This window comes from Styela clava, chromosome 9, assembly GCF_964204865.1.
Source record: "Styela clava chromosome 9, kaStyClav1.hap1.2, whole genome shotgun sequence".
Classification (NCBI taxonomy): domain Eukaryota; kingdom Metazoa; phylum Chordata; class Ascidiacea; order Stolidobranchia; family Styelidae; genus Styela; species Styela clava.
This window is the reverse complement of record NC_135258.1, coordinates 10,553,960-10,569,050: the sequence shown is the minus strand read 5'-3', so window position 1 is coordinate 10,569,050 and position 15,091 is coordinate 10,553,960. Positions and strand designations below refer to the sequence as shown.

Genomic DNA, 15,091 nt, shown 5'->3' with positions numbered 1-15,091 from the left:
GTAACGTCTGAATATTCTGATATTAATATAAAAGTTAGCAGTATTCCGCAACTTAGGTTCTGTAGATGGTAAAACAACCAGACTACGATATTTAAATCGAAAATAGCCACGATCACACAATGAACGATGAAACAGCAAAAAAGACAAAACAAAGCATAGGCATAGTCTACCGGTACTTCCGTCTTCGAAGGCGACTGAGAGATGTCAAATGTCAGTTTGTTGTCAGTAGAAATTTTCCACGCGGAAATAAAGAAAGTTATTATCCCACGTTTCCCAACCAAGGAAAAATTTCTCAAATGAGTGATTTTGATATTTTTGAGAAGGAAACATCACTTTGTATTTGGTGTAGTTTCACAAAATTTGTTTGGTTATTTAATATTATTAAAATACCCATTCATGGTTTTGTTATAAATTATTCAAACTGTGCAAAAGCCGGAGTGCTGGTTGCGCATGGCGCAAGCTTCAGGCTCATTTAAGATTAAACAAATAACCGAAACATAGTTTTTATGCACATAACAGTGAGGTTAGAGTTAAAATAAAGATGTCCAAACTGGCCATAAGGTAGAATTTAGTAAAAAGAATTGGAAACCACTGTATAACCGATTTCTGAATTATGGTAGCCAAGTTACAGTAGGAATGACAATTTCTTTATATCATAACAATTTGTCATTCTGATAATAATAATTATAAGTTTATTTCGACTCCATAATCAGCATAACAATACATTTGACAGATAAAAACAAATAAATAAAAACTGAATATGAAATCAGGGGAGCAAACAAAACCTTAGATAAGGTTTATAACGTACAAAATATAAGATGGAAGGTTTTTCCAAGCGGAAGTGGTACGTGTTTACTCACCTAATAAGTCAGACTCATTTTTTGTTTTTGTTTAGAGCAGCGTTTCCCAAACTTTTTTGGCCACGGAACACTTGCATCTTTTATCTCGCCTCGCGGAACACCAAAAATTGATAAATAAAAACGGTGCAATGTAGCGGTTTCCAATCTCTGTCGCGAGTTGCCAAATGCTCCGCGACAACTGACAGAATTGTGTTAAACCTTACGGTTAAAAATACCTAAAAATGATTGAATATTTTGCATATTGCATTTATTATGAATGTTTTGTATAAAAATCAATTCATTCATTTTGTCATTCTATGTCGTTTACTTTCCATTAGATAGGGCTTGCCTCTAATGTTACGTCTAATGGAGATAGAAGTACCTGCTACAGTTTATTTATCTACTCAATATGAAATTTTGAATTTTTTTTTCAGCATTTAGTAAAACCAGGCAAATATAAGGTAAGAATAGCGACGGTTTTCAAAAATTCCACTACCCCACCCTAATTAGTCCACTTTAGGCCGACGGTGACGCGATATCGAACGGTTAGTTGGGCGACAACTTCACTTTCCATGGATCGCCATGGCAACCATTTTAGACATATTTTTGATTTTTTTTCCACGGAACACTTCGAGATCATAAAGTTTACAATGACTAATAGCTTGTGCCGCATTGTGATAAGCGTTAGGAAAATGCTCGCCATCGCCCCTCTGAATACCAGGTTCGAATCCTCCGAGGCGTTATTTATGTGCGAGAGGATTGCTAGACTCTTCGCCGCCGTAGAATGGTTCACGTAATTCCTGGTCCGTTACGGCTCCCTCCACCATCAAGTCCATGCATCTGAAAATAAATTACTGCCACACTCATCCCATACCCGACGTGGACTCGTAACCGGACAAGATGTCATGGTTCGCCATATAACTAACCCGTTTCGACGGCTTTCCTCTCCCCGAGATAAATATGTAAATCCTATCCTCCTTAATCCGAACATGTCTAAGATTGTTTTTTGAAAACCAGTAGCTGCGTTTAAATATATATCACAATACAGAGATACGAGGAGATACAGAATAGGATCCTAGCTTAATATATATTCTAAAACATTAAAATATTCGCAGATGATGTACGAGAACCACCGAACTAAAAAAACAACAACAAATTGTCGCTTTTCACATTTCACTATCCCAAATGGAAACTCATATTTTTTGACTGGTTAGTATTGTTTTTATTATTAATAAATTTTGTGCATGTTATATAATATTATCATGTGGTAAAACAAAATGGAATATTGCCTTTATTTACATTTTGGCATGAAATTGATTAGACTAAATATAATTGGGCGTCAATATCACTCTGGAACTCTTAATAGAATGCCGCGGTTGAAATTTGTACAAATTACATTCAAATATTCGTGATAAAATCTACTCATCTAAATATTCGGCATATATACTGTTTTCGTGGACCTTTAGAAGTATTGCACCAAGATGGCGCACAATCTGAACATAGTAGTTGTACCAGATTAGGGTTCAGGTTGTGCGCCATCTTGATGCACATACTTCGGGAGCGCCGTTTTCGTTATAATGCTTGAAAATAAAGTTTGTTAAGTCCTTAGTTTTATGTTCGGTCTTTGTCGGAGTTCTTGTAAATCTTCAAAGAAAATCGTGTGCCATGTCGAGAGGTCTATCATATTTCACAAAGAACGCCATGAAACTTGTAGGAATTTTCTTGATTCCACATTCCTTTATATGAGAGTGATGCATCGTTATTAACACGAACTGACATTTGTGTTTTGATAGAAATTAAAGATGGCCATCCGCTCAACCAGTTAACGTAGGGAGCTGGTCTTCCGTCATCCAAACGAACCTCTGAGGTCTGTGTAGAAGTGCTGTGTTATTTAGGAGCCTATATTATAACATTAGTCCTAGGCAGCATTGCAGCAATGGAATAAACATACTCTCCTAAGTTAAGCAATGTGTGCAGTATGATGCCCGGTATTATGTAGAAGAGAGAAGCCATTTTATATGTGAAATTTTGTTACGTTTTAATATGATATCATAATTTGTGGCTTGCACAAAAACTGATATATTACTATGTTGTTTATCGGTTTTCGAAGACGGCATTATAAGATAACTATTTTGAAAAAAAAATAAATAAATCAGAAACAACTAACTGCAAATTTTTAGGAATTCTCATTCCCCAATCTGCTTCTTTTATACATTCTAACAAAACACTACAATATCATCGCAAACCGTTGAATTGAAGCTCATTCCGAGAAGAATTTCGAAGTGTTGAGCATCCATGTGTTGTGACATATATCCCATGACTTTATCATAATGTTGCAGAGAGTAAATATTTGCCATTTTTCCGTTAAAAGATCTGCATAGGGTCTTGGCTTTATCGAGAGTCATCTTTTGAACTATAACTAAATAACATTTCTTCTTGTATATCACGCCATCGCAAGATTCTGTAATACGTTGAAAACACCCATTACAAGATTGCAATATTAAGACGGCTTTATCAATTCGCGAACCACGGTCTCTTGTCCGATTACCATTCCATGTAGGGCAGTGTTTCCCAACCCGAGACCGCGGTCTCAAATGAGTCCGCGGAGCGTTTAAATGAGTCCTCAACGAGCAATACCGTTTTAGAAAGTTATGTAGTAGTATATCACTAGGTCACTAAGCTTTTTAGTGTCGCGAAATTCATTGGGGGTCGAGAACGTTTTTACTAGACTTATTAATTAATTAATTAATAGAGTCAATAATTATCGATTACTGAGTAGGGCTGGGCAAAATACTCTAACATTTAACCATTAGAATACCTGGTAACACGTGACTTAGACATGACACGTAAATGGCACCTCTCTGAATCAAACGATTGGATTGCACAACGCACTTGCGGAATTCTGACAAATACACGAGTCTACACGAACCTTTTGCTTAGTTAAAATTTTTTATATAAAGTTGAGTGTTATATTTGTGTCATGAAATACCATCAAGTGAATTCTATCAGATCTTAACGGATACTCAGAAACAATATTTCAGAGGTTATGTTTTGAAGCAAAAGTAACACAGAAAAATACAAACAGAAAAAAATCAACGAATCCAGGAGTCAGCCGTAAAGATATTGTTAATTTTTCAATTTTACGAAAACAATAAAGATAATTAAAGCCGACATGAAAGATAATAATGAGTTTATTTGGAACTTTTCAGCTTCAAAATCTATCCTATCATTTTAATCAGCGAATCGTCGCCAGTGATCGCGTAATATATTTAAAGTTTGTCAGAGCGAGCAGTTCTTAATGACGGAGCACCATCGCTATGGCTCCCATCGGAATTTGTAAATGTGGATAATAAACTGACATCGGTAAAATTCCGTTGTTTTTTATTTTATTTTTCTTCTTCACTCAGAGTTCAATTACAAAATTAACGCACGTTAAGTCCGAAAATATTTTCTTTGGTGAGAAAATAGTCCGCGACCAAACGCTGATGCAGGGTATGTTTATAGTTAACCAGGCAGTTGTTTCATATGTATGTACTTGATGGGGGAATCCGTGACCAATCAGCGGTTACGTGAACAATCAAGTGACGACTGGAATCGTGGAATTGTCGTCGGACATTCTTATCCTCACGGAATTCGAACATACGAACGGCAATCAGCGGTTCGATGGCAAGTGTGTCACTAACGCTTAGCACAATGCGCCAATTACCGAACTTCTGCATTTTTCCTATCAAACTTTAGAAATTCGATCTAAAAACTTATTGACGTCAATTTGTATTTACCCGGTTGTGTCTCATTGTCTTCTTTTAGTGTTTTTAATGTGTTTTTAATATCTTCTACGGAATTCACGAGATCGGCTTTCAGTTCGTCTATTTTCTCTGTACAAAAAATTATTTGTAATCGTTTGATAATTTTAAAATTTTCTAAATTTTTATCTCATATTTTAATTTGTCTAATTTCTAACAGCGACAGTGAGTTGGAAATTAGATTATTTTGATCTACTGCAATCTAAAATTATAACTTTTCTCTTAATTGGAAAACCAACCTGCAACTTTTCTATTTATCATTTCTCTAAGCAGTGTATAATTAACATGTCCGGGAGGTCCCCGAGGTCCAGCTTTTCCAACTCGGTCTTGAAGTATTTTTGCGTTGTAATCTACGATCTCGTTATGTTCAGTAGCCTGCATTCGGCAATATGCATCCAGTTGAGCAGTGAGATACACATCGTAATTCTGCGCCGTGGTGATACATATGATGGCAAAGAAAGCCAGTGAAGTAGATTGTAGTTTTATCATTCTTACCTAATTTTCACTTCCCTGGCAACAAAACGTACTTATACTTAGTAACGGCATAGAAAGTTGAATGCGTTGCTTTTACAAATCAGCATAATAGAAAATCAATAATACAGAAAAGGGTTCTTCTCATATTGCGCGCATGATCCTCATCAAAACGCTACAATAACAGAGCTGCGCAAAATTATTGTGAAAACAAAAGCCCTATATATCTGGTTGTTCCTATAATTTTATAAAATCTTGAACTTCTATCTTGCTATGTTATGGCTATTTGGGGCCAACAATTGTTTGCGGTTTTTTGGAAATCTATTTATTCAATCGTCAAATATATAAAAATCAATTTCCTATTTTGAGAAACATAAAGAGAATTTACAAAATACACAAATATCATTCTTCTCAGTTATTTTCTACTGTGCTTCCCAATACTGAGCAAAATGTGTTCTGGTTTTAATTTATACCCTGTTGCTCAATGTACATTGCTGACAACAAAATTCCATAACGCGTATTCTCCGAAAATGGTTTCACAACAATATTTTGCATTGTGTGTGTGTGTGGGTTTCGCTGAAATTGAAGTTATCGGAAATAAGCCAGCCTTGCTGACGATTACTATTCCGTAAACTATGTAGGCTACGTTACTGATACTTTCCCAGAATCTCAAACAAATTAAATTCTGAGAGATGCTAATCTCGGTCTGAATAAAATATTTTCAACAACAACAAGGGTTTATTTATACGATAAAACACTCGAGAATTTCCAAAGAATAGTTACTCGAACTGTTTGTCATCAGTATCAAAATGATTACAAAAGTATTTGGTAAACAGTGTCTGCATAATACAGTAATATACTATAACCTCGTTATAATTCTGCAAAATATATAGTACATTTATCCTTATCGTGTGTGGTTTTTCAGGAGTTTATCAGAAATATGTTTTTGCTCAATCATTATAAAATTAATTTTTTTCCGTCAGAATATTATCCAACAGATGTAAATATAATCACTGCACGTTCCCATCGGTATGACGGTGAGAATATGGCGCCTCATGAAATTCAGAGCAACAAAACTACAAATAGTGTGTAGATTGATATCCATCACTACATATTAATAACCACTTTCACTTTTTGAAAATATTTTTTATCTAGGATTAACATATTCCAGAACTTGTTTTGATATTTTGTAGAAGTATGTACACCGTACACAATTGACTGCATTCTAATCATCGGCAAGGCTGGCTTACTGTTGGAATCTCCGGCCTCAGCGCAATCCCACAACGAGCGTTGAAAAATAGGCTATAGTCAAACCATTTTTGAAGAATACGCAGTCTGGAATTTTATTGTCGGTTACGAACTACTAACGAAATATAAATTGAAAAACTATATAGTACCGGTATATACCAGTATTTCCCAAAATTTTTGGGCCGCGGACCCTTATTTGTGAATCTTAGTTTTGACGCACCCCAAAACTATGCCGTATCAATTTCTGTGCCTAACCAACGAGTAAAGATAATGTTTCATTTACAATACATACGACAGGTTGTTTTTCACTGCACAATTAATCGTTTATCCGAGCAATTTGTGACAAGCAAACTCATAGATCGGACTCTTCGGCAAGTCTCGACCCGTATTTTGTCAGCATAATGATAAGAGGTGAAAAAGCTGCCTCGCGCATGTAGGTCGTTACAAAAGGCAATACAATTTTAATTGACTTTTCTGAATGCAAGGATATTCGTCCGCAACGCTCAACCAAAAATATGCTATTGCTCTTTGATTAAAATCAATCATTAAATATCAATCAGACTTTTTTCATATCGTTGCGGACCCCCTGTGCAGTTGTCACGTACTCCAAGGATTCCGCGGACACCAGTTTGGGAAACCTTGGTGTATATACTATATAATATACGAATCAGGATTGCATTTGTTAAAACATTACTTTTTTGTCTATCACCAATCTTGAATCATTTATCTCGCACAGTTTTTGGCTTAAAATAGCTTTATATACTATATCAAGATATATATCGAGAGATTATTCAGGAACGTTAACTTTTATGTTCGACATTTTAAAAGTTTATTTACATTGGAACAACCAAATATCTCTTGCTATTGTTATACAATAACCTTGTTCGTCGCGGTTATTGCTATTTGAAGCGTTTTCAATCTACGTTTTTGATGATCCTGCATGTAATATGAGAAGGAACTCTTTCTGTATTATTAGTTCTCTAATATGCTGATTTTGTAAAGTAACGCATCCAACATTCTGTGCTGTTACTAAGTGCCGTTTTGTTGACAGGAAAGTGAAAATTAAACAACAAAGATAAAACTGCAATTGACTTCACTAACTTTCTTTGCCATCATATGTATTACAGCGGCTCAGAATTACGATGCGTATCTCACTGCTCAACAGGATGCATATTGCAGAATGCAGTCTACTGAACATAACGAGGTCGTAGATATTAACGCAAAAATACTTCAAGACAGAGTTGGAAAAACAGGACCACGGGGACCTCCAGTACATGTTAAATATACATTGCTTGAGGAAATGATAAATAGAAAAGTTGCAGGTTGGTTTTCAAACTTATTGCAAAGTTATACCAGTGTATATATATATTGTTACAAACATTGTTTCAAAAAAATATCAAAATTTGAACTTACTGTCTCTGGCAGTAATTGAACTAATAAATTAACGAATTTTGATTACAAAAATGTGTTTTTATTTGTCTGACAATATTTTCGGGGGAAATAAAAAAACTACACATAGGAAATGAAACACATATTTTTGTCAATGCAATACAATAAATTCCCAAAAGTTGGGAAATCCATTCAATTTATTCAAAAATATAAATTCTACGTTTCTGAATTCTTGAATATTAAATTCTTTAGAACAGAATATAGATAAAGAACATCATAGCAGAACAAATATACAAGATTTCTAGACAACAATCCTGAGGTTAGCTGTTAGCAAAACAACACATCAATAGTTTTGCCGAAATCACGCGCCACAACCACAAGTGTACGAGTGCATTCTTCGCAGAAACCGTTGCGTAACTGCAGAGAATTTTAGCCTACTTTACCTATTTAACCTATTTCTAGACTAATTTTTGATCAAATCATAAGAAAGAAAAATGTTGATTGACGTATTTGATTCATACTTAAATTTCGGAATCACGACCAAACTCTAACAAATCGCATTCAAAATCGCGAAAACGAGGTATTGTTTGAAACTACGACTAGTTAGTATTGTTTTATTATTAATAAATTTTGTGCATGTTATTTAATAATATCATGTGGTAAAACAAAATGGAATATTGCCTTTATTTACATTTTGGCATGAAATTGATTAGACTAAATATAATTGGGCGTCAATATCACTCTGGAACTCTTAATAGAATGCCGCGGTTGAAATTTGTACAAATTACATTCAAATATTCGTGATAAAATCTACTCATCTAAATATTCGGCATATATCCTGTTTTCGTGGACCTTTAGAAGTATTGCACCAAGATGGCGCCCAATCTGAACATAGTAGTTGTACCAGATTAGGGTTCAGGTTGTGCGCCATCTTGATGCACATACTTCGGGAGCGCCGTTTTCGTTATAATGCTTGAAAATAAAGTTTGTTAAGTCCTTAGTTTTATGTTCGGTCTTTGTCGGAGTTCTTGTAAATCTTCAAAGAAAATCGTGTGCCATGTCGAGAGGTCTATCATATTTCACAAAGAACGCCATGAAACTTGTAGGAATTTTCTTGATTCCACATTCCTTTATATGAGAGTGATGCATCGTTATTAACACGAACTGACATTTGTGTTTTGATAGAAATTAAAGATGGCCATCCGCTCAACCAGTTAACGTAGGGAGCTGGTCTTCCGTCATCCAAACGAACCTCTGAGGTCTGTGTAGAAGTGCTGTGTTATTTATGAGCCTATATTACTACATTTGTCCCAGCAATGGAATAAACATACTCTCCTAAGTTAAGCAATGTGTACAGTATTATACACGGTATTATGTGGAAGAGAGAAGCTATTTTATATGTGAAATTTTGTTGATGTCATAATTTGTGGCTTGCATAAAAACTGAAATATTCACTATGTTGTTTATCGGTTTTCGAAGACGGCATTATAAGATAACTATTTCGAAAAAAAAATCAAAAACAACTAACTGCAAATTTTTAGGAATTCGCATTCCCCAATCTGCTTCTTCTATACATTCTAACAAAACACTACAATATCATAACAAACCGTTGGATTGAAGCTCATTCCGAGAAGAATTTCGTAGTGGTGAGCATCCATGTGTTGTGACATATATCCCATTACTTTATCATAATGTTGCAGAGAGTAAATATCTGCCATTTTTCCGTTAAAAGATCTGCATAGGGTCTTGGCTTTATCGAGAGTCATCTTTTGAACTATAACTAAATAACATTTCTTCTTGTATATCACGCCATCGCAAGATTCTGTAATACGTTGTAAACACCCATGACAATATTGCAATATTAATGGGGGCTTTATCAATTCGCGAACCACGGCCTCTTGTCCGATTACCAATCCCTGTAGGGCAGTGTTTCCCAACCCGAGTCCGCGGTCTCAAATGAGTCCGCGGAGCGTTTAAATGAGTCCTCAACGAGCAAACCGTTTTAGAAAGTTATGTAGTAGTATATTACCAGGTCACTAACATTAACAGTACCAGCCAAGTTACGATTTGGCCCAGTGATTCCCAAAGTGGGCGATATCGCCCCCCGGTGGGCGAAGATGACACAGAGGGGGGCGAAAAAGTCGAAGGGGGCGATAGGGGGGCGATTTCGCGCAATCTGCTTTTGTTCGGCGCATCGTGCACTTGATTCTGTACTCTGTGTGCACTCGCAGGCTTGAATCATGTGGGCGATTATCACACGCGAAACGATTCACTGAATGGACCTTCCTCCGACCTTTGACCGCGGAGAATTCTTTGTATACTTTACCATTTTTAAATTTTCGGTGCTTAGTTTAAGAGTGGTTTCGCGAGTTGTTGCCTGTAAAATGGGATATTTGTTTCAAACTATCATTCTAATTCATACCATTCAACAATCTGTTATTTAAAAGTATCGAAAAGAATTCTTGCAATAAGGAAATAAAATTCATATTCTATTCGAGAGATTCATCACTGCTTTATTTTTGTAAGGACGTATCTTCTTAAAGTAAATCTTTTTCAAAATTTCAGAAACCATGCAAAAATATTCACTTCGATGTTTGGAAGTACATATTTGTGCGAACAATTATTTTCGAAAATGAAAATTACATAGAATAAGCAAAGAACTGGGATTAGTGATGCCCATTTAGAAAATGTTCCAATCGTGGCGTCGTAAAGCTATCAAGCGTGATACAGCAACAAGACAGTGTCACATTGAATGTCATTGTAATATTTTTTTATAAAACGACTGGGTTGTGTTCACGAATTGTCCCAGTTTTCGCGCTGTCCCGTTTTAAACTTTCAAAAAATATATTCGACCCGCAAATATCTTTAAGACTAGCAACCCTAAATTTTGTCCCGCGAGCAACATAATCTTTGCCGACCCCTGGGCCGTAGCCAATAGTCGGTCACGGCTTCTTCCACATCCGAGTCCATGAATCCAAAAACAAATGGCTGATTAATCCTATGGACTGGTGATCGGACTGGAGGCCGTGGTAGGATGAGGAATCGGGGATGAACTTTTCCGAAGTATTTTGGTGCAGGTCATCAGGCTGTAGGAATGAATTAGATGTACAAAAATTATTATTATAAGTTTGGGAAAATTAACTTTGTTTTTATTATTTTAATGTGAAATGGGGTGAATTTAGGGAGTGAAATGCTATAAGGCAAGAGTACACGGCAGTTTTTGAGGAGGTAGAACCCTGGTTTCTTTCATTTCCGACCTCTTATATGGTGAAAAAGGGGGTTTTCAGTCGTGCTACTATTGCTATCAAAACAACGAAATCGCCTTTCTATCAGTAAACGGGGTAATTTTAGATAAATATAATAAAAAACTCGCTGAAGAACACCGAGCTCATCCATCTCATTAAAAAACACTATAAACTATGATTTGTCTTCTTATTGGGTCTGTAATATATTTGTTACTGACTTTATATTTTTTGTAGTGCCGGGGGGCGTTGAAGTTGTATAAAATACTTTAAGGGGGCGAGGGTCAAAAAAGTTTGGGAACCACCTACGTTAGTATTCAAATAAAACATAGAAGGCAAGTTTATTCACATAAAAATTAATTAATCGAGTCAATAGTTATCGATTACTGAGTAGGGCTGGGCAAAATACTCTAACATTTAACCATTAGAATACCTGGTAACACGTGACTTGGACATGACACGTAAATCTCACCTCTCTGAATCAAACGATTGGATTGCACAACGCACTTGCGGAATTCTGACAAATACACGAGTCTACACCTACACGAACCTTTTGCTTAGTTAAAAATTCTTATATAAAGTTGAGTGTTGTATTTGTGTCATGAAATACCATCAAGTGAATTCTATCAGATCTTAACAGATACGCAGTAACAATATTTCATAGGTTATGTTTTGAAGCAAAAATACATATATAAAAATACAAACAGAAAAAAGACAGCGAATCCAGAAGTCAGCCGTAAAGATATAGTTAATTTTTCAATTTTACGAGAACAATAAAGATAATTAAAGCCGACACGAAAGATAATAATGAATTTATTTGGAACTTTTCAGCTTCAAATTCTATCCTATAATTTTACTCAGCTAATCGTCGACAGTGATCGCGTAATATATTTCAAATTTGTCAGAGCGAGCAGTTCCTAATGGCGGAGCACCATCGCTATGGTTCCCATTGGAATTTGTAAATGTGGATAATAAACTGACTTCGGCAAAATTCCGTTGTTTTTTATTTTATTTTTCTTCTTCACTCAGAGTTCAATTACAAAATTAACGCACGTTAAGTCCGAAAATATTTTCTCTGGTGAGAAAATAGTCCGCGACCAAAAAAGTTGGGAAACGCTGATGCAGGGTATGTGTATAGTTAACCAGGCAGTTGTTTCATATGTATGTACTTGATGGGGGAATCCGTGACCAATCAGCGGTTACGTGAACAATCAAGTGACGGCTGGTCTAGTGAAATTGTCGTCGGGCATTCTTATCCTCACGGAATTCAAACATACGAACGGCAATCAGAGGTTCGATGGCAAGTGTGTTACTAACGCTTAGCACAATGCGCCAATTACCGAACTTCTGCATGTTTCCTATCAACCTTTGGAAATTCGATTTAAAAACCTATTGACGTCAATTTGTATTTACCCGGTTGTGTCTCATTGTCTTCTTTTAGTGTTTTCAAGGTGTTTTTAATATCATCTACGGAATTCACGAGTTCGGCTTCCAGTTCGTCTATTTTCTCTGTACAAAAAACAAAAAATTATTTGTAATCCTTTGTTAATTTTTAAATGTCTTTTTTTTTGTTTAAATTTCAGTTTTTAAATTTTTTATCTTTATATTTTTTATCTTTATATTTTAATTCGTCCAATTTCTAACAGCGACAGTGAGTTGGAAATTAGATTTTTTTGACTTACTGCAATCTAAAGTTATAACTTTTCTCTTAATTTGAAAACCAACCTGCAACTTTTCTATTTATCATTTCTTCAAGCAGTGTATAATTAACATGTCCGGGAGGTCCCCGAAGTCCAGCCTTTCCCATCCGACCTTGAAGTATTCTTGCGTTGTAATCTACGATCTCGTTATGTTCAGTAGCCTGCATTCGGCAATATGCATCCAGTTGAGCAGTGAGATACACATCGTATTTCTGCGCCGTGGTGATACATATAATGGCAAAGAAAGCCAGTGAAGTCGATTGTAGTTTTATCATTCTTACTTAATTTTCACTTCCTGGCAACAAATCGTACTTATACCTAGTAACGGCATAGAAAGTTGAATGCGTTGCTCTTACAAATCAGCATATTAGAAAATCACTAATACAGAAAAGGGTTCTTCTCATATTACGCACAGGATTCTTATCAAAACGCTGCAATAACAGAGCTGCGCAAAATTATTGTGAAAACAAAAGCCCTATATATCTGGTTGTTCCTATAATTTTATAAAATCTTGAACTTCTATCTTGCTATGATATTGCTATTTGAGGCCAACAATTGTTTGCGATTTTTTGGAAATGTATTTATTCAATCGTCAAATATATAAAATCAATTCATATTTTGAAAAAACATAAAGAAAATTCACAAAATACACAAATATCATTCTTCTCAGTTATTTTCTACTGTGCTTCCCAACACTGAGCAAAATGTGTTCTCGTTTTAATTTATACCCTGTTGCTCAATGTACATAGCTGACAACAAAATTCCATAACGCGCATTGTCCGAAAATGGTTTCACAACAATATTTTTCGCTGAAGTTGAAGTTATCGGAAATAAGCCAGTCTTGCTGACGATTACTATCCCGTGAACTATGTAGGCTACGTTACTGATACTTTCGCAGAATCTCAAACAAATTAAATTCTGAGAGATGCTAATCTCGGTCTGGATAAAATATTTTCAACAACAACAAGGCTTTATTTATACGATAAAACACTCGAGAATTTCCATAGAATATTTTCTCGAACTATTCGCCATCAGTATCAAAATGATTACAAAAGTATTTGGTAAACAATGTCTGGATAATATAATATTATACTATAACCTCGTTATAATTCTGCGAATTATATAGTACATTTATCCTTATCGTGTGTGGTGTTTAGGAGTTTATCAGAAATATGTTTTGCTCAATCGTTATAAAATTAATTTTTTCGGTCAGAATATTATCCAACAGATGTAAATATTATAACTGTACATTTCCATCGTTATGACGGTGAGAATATGGCGCCTCATGAAATTCAGAGCAACAAAGCTACTAATAGTGTGTAGATTGATATACATCACTACATATTAATAACCACTTTCAATTGTTGAAAATATTTTTCATCTAGGATTAACATATTCCATAACTTGTTTTGATATTTTGTAGAAGTATGTACACCGTACATAATTGACTGCATTCTAATCATCGGCAAGGCTGGCTTACCGTCGGAATCTCCGGCCTCAGCAAAATCCCAAAACGAGCGCTGAAAAATATAGTCAAACCATTTTTGAAGAATACGCAGTGTGAAATTTTGTTGTCGGTTACGCACTACTAACGAAATATAAATTGTAATCCAAAGATCAAGTGCTCATTGTTAGGAAGCACAGTAGAGATTGACTGAGAAGAAGAATATTCGTGTGTACCGTAAATTAAACAAGTTTTTCAAAACTGAAAATTGATTTTTATCTAATTACTTTGGTATGTCTTTGTATTTTATGAACGCATTGGATTTGTAAAAAAAGTTTTGTAAGCATCCGCCGCTATAATCAGTTCAGATAAGTTGTCAGAGGGGCAAACGATATATTATGATTGAATAAACATACAAAAGCTTGGTATACTATATAGTATATATAATATACCAGTATTTCCCAAACTTTTTGGGCCGCGGACCCTTATTTGTAAATCTTAGTTTTGACGCACCCCAAAACTATGCCGTATCAATTTCTGTGCCTAACCAACGAGTTAAGATAATGTTTCATTTACAATACATACGACATTAATGTGATCAATAAGGTTGCTTTTCACTGCGCAATTAATCGATTCTCGGAGCAATTTGTGACAAGCAAACTCATAGATCGGATTCTTCGGCAAGTCTCGACCCGTATTTTATCAACATATTGATAAGAGGTGAAAAAGCTGCCTCGCGCATGTAGGTCGTTACAAAAGGCAATACAATTTTAATTGACTTTTCTGAAAGCAAGGATATTCATCCGCAACGCTCAACCAAAAATATGCTATTGCTCTTTGATTAAAATCAATCATTAAATATCGATCAGACTTTTTTCATGTCGTTACGGACCCACTGTGCAGTTGTCACGTACCCCAAGGGTTCCGCGGACACCAGTTTGGGGAACCCTGGTAT

General features: G+C 35.4%; 2 protein-coding genes across 2 annotated transcripts; both read right to left on the bottom strand.

The window, feature by feature from the left end:
- Window positions 1–732: 732 nt before the first annotated feature.
- LOC120339548 (uncharacterized) lies at window positions 733–5,169 on the bottom strand. The gene is made up of 4 exons (XM_039407696.2): window positions 4,882–5,169; window positions 4,619–4,714; window positions 3,086–3,300; window positions 733–2,708 (listed from the first exon to the last, which is right to left on the bottom strand). The coding sequence occupies exons 1-4, from the start codon at window positions 5,129–5,131 to the stop codon at window positions 2,520–2,522; spliced, it is 750 nt and encodes a 249-aa protein (XP_039263630.1). The 5' UTR covers window positions 5,132–5,169; the 3' UTR covers window positions 733–2,519.
- A 3,178-nt stretch (window positions 5,170–8,347) lies between these two features.
- Window positions 8,348–13,231, bottom strand: LOC120339478 (uncharacterized). The gene is made up of 4 exons (XM_039407614.2): window positions 12,718–13,231; window positions 12,406–12,501; window positions 9,358–9,572; window positions 8,348–9,011 (listed from the first exon to the last, which is right to left on the bottom strand). Exons 1-4 carry the CDS (start codon window positions 12,965–12,967, stop codon window positions 8,823–8,825), a joined length of 750 nt encoding a protein of 249 aa, XP_039263548.1. The 5' UTR covers window positions 12,968–13,231; the 3' UTR covers window positions 8,348–8,822.
- Window positions 13,232–15,091: the final 1,860 nt, after the last annotated feature.

Coding starts and splice junctions, on each gene's coding strand:
- LOC120339478 (XM_039407614.2), bottom strand. CDS start 12,967: ATGATAAAACTACAATCGACTTCACTGGCTTTCTTTGCCATTATATGT. Junction 12,502..12,717: donor GATAAATAGAAAAGTTGCAG/GTTGGTTTTCAA, acceptor TTTTTTGTACAG/AGAAAATAGACGAACTGGAA. Junction 9,573..12,405: donor AGACAATGAGACACAACCGG/GTAAATACAAAT, acceptor AACGTATTACAG/AATCTTGCGATGGCGTGATA.
- LOC120339548 (XM_039407696.2), bottom strand. CDS start 5,131: ATGATAAAACTACAATCTACTTCACTGGCTTTCTTTGCCATCATATGT. Junction 3,301..4,618: donor AGACAATGAGACACAACCGG/GTAAATACAAAT, acceptor AACGTATTACAG/AATCTTGCGATGGCGTGATA. Junction 2,709..3,085: donor GAATGAGCTTCAATTCAACG/GTTTGCGATGAT, acceptor ACTTCTACACAG/ACCTCAGAGGTTCGTTTGGA.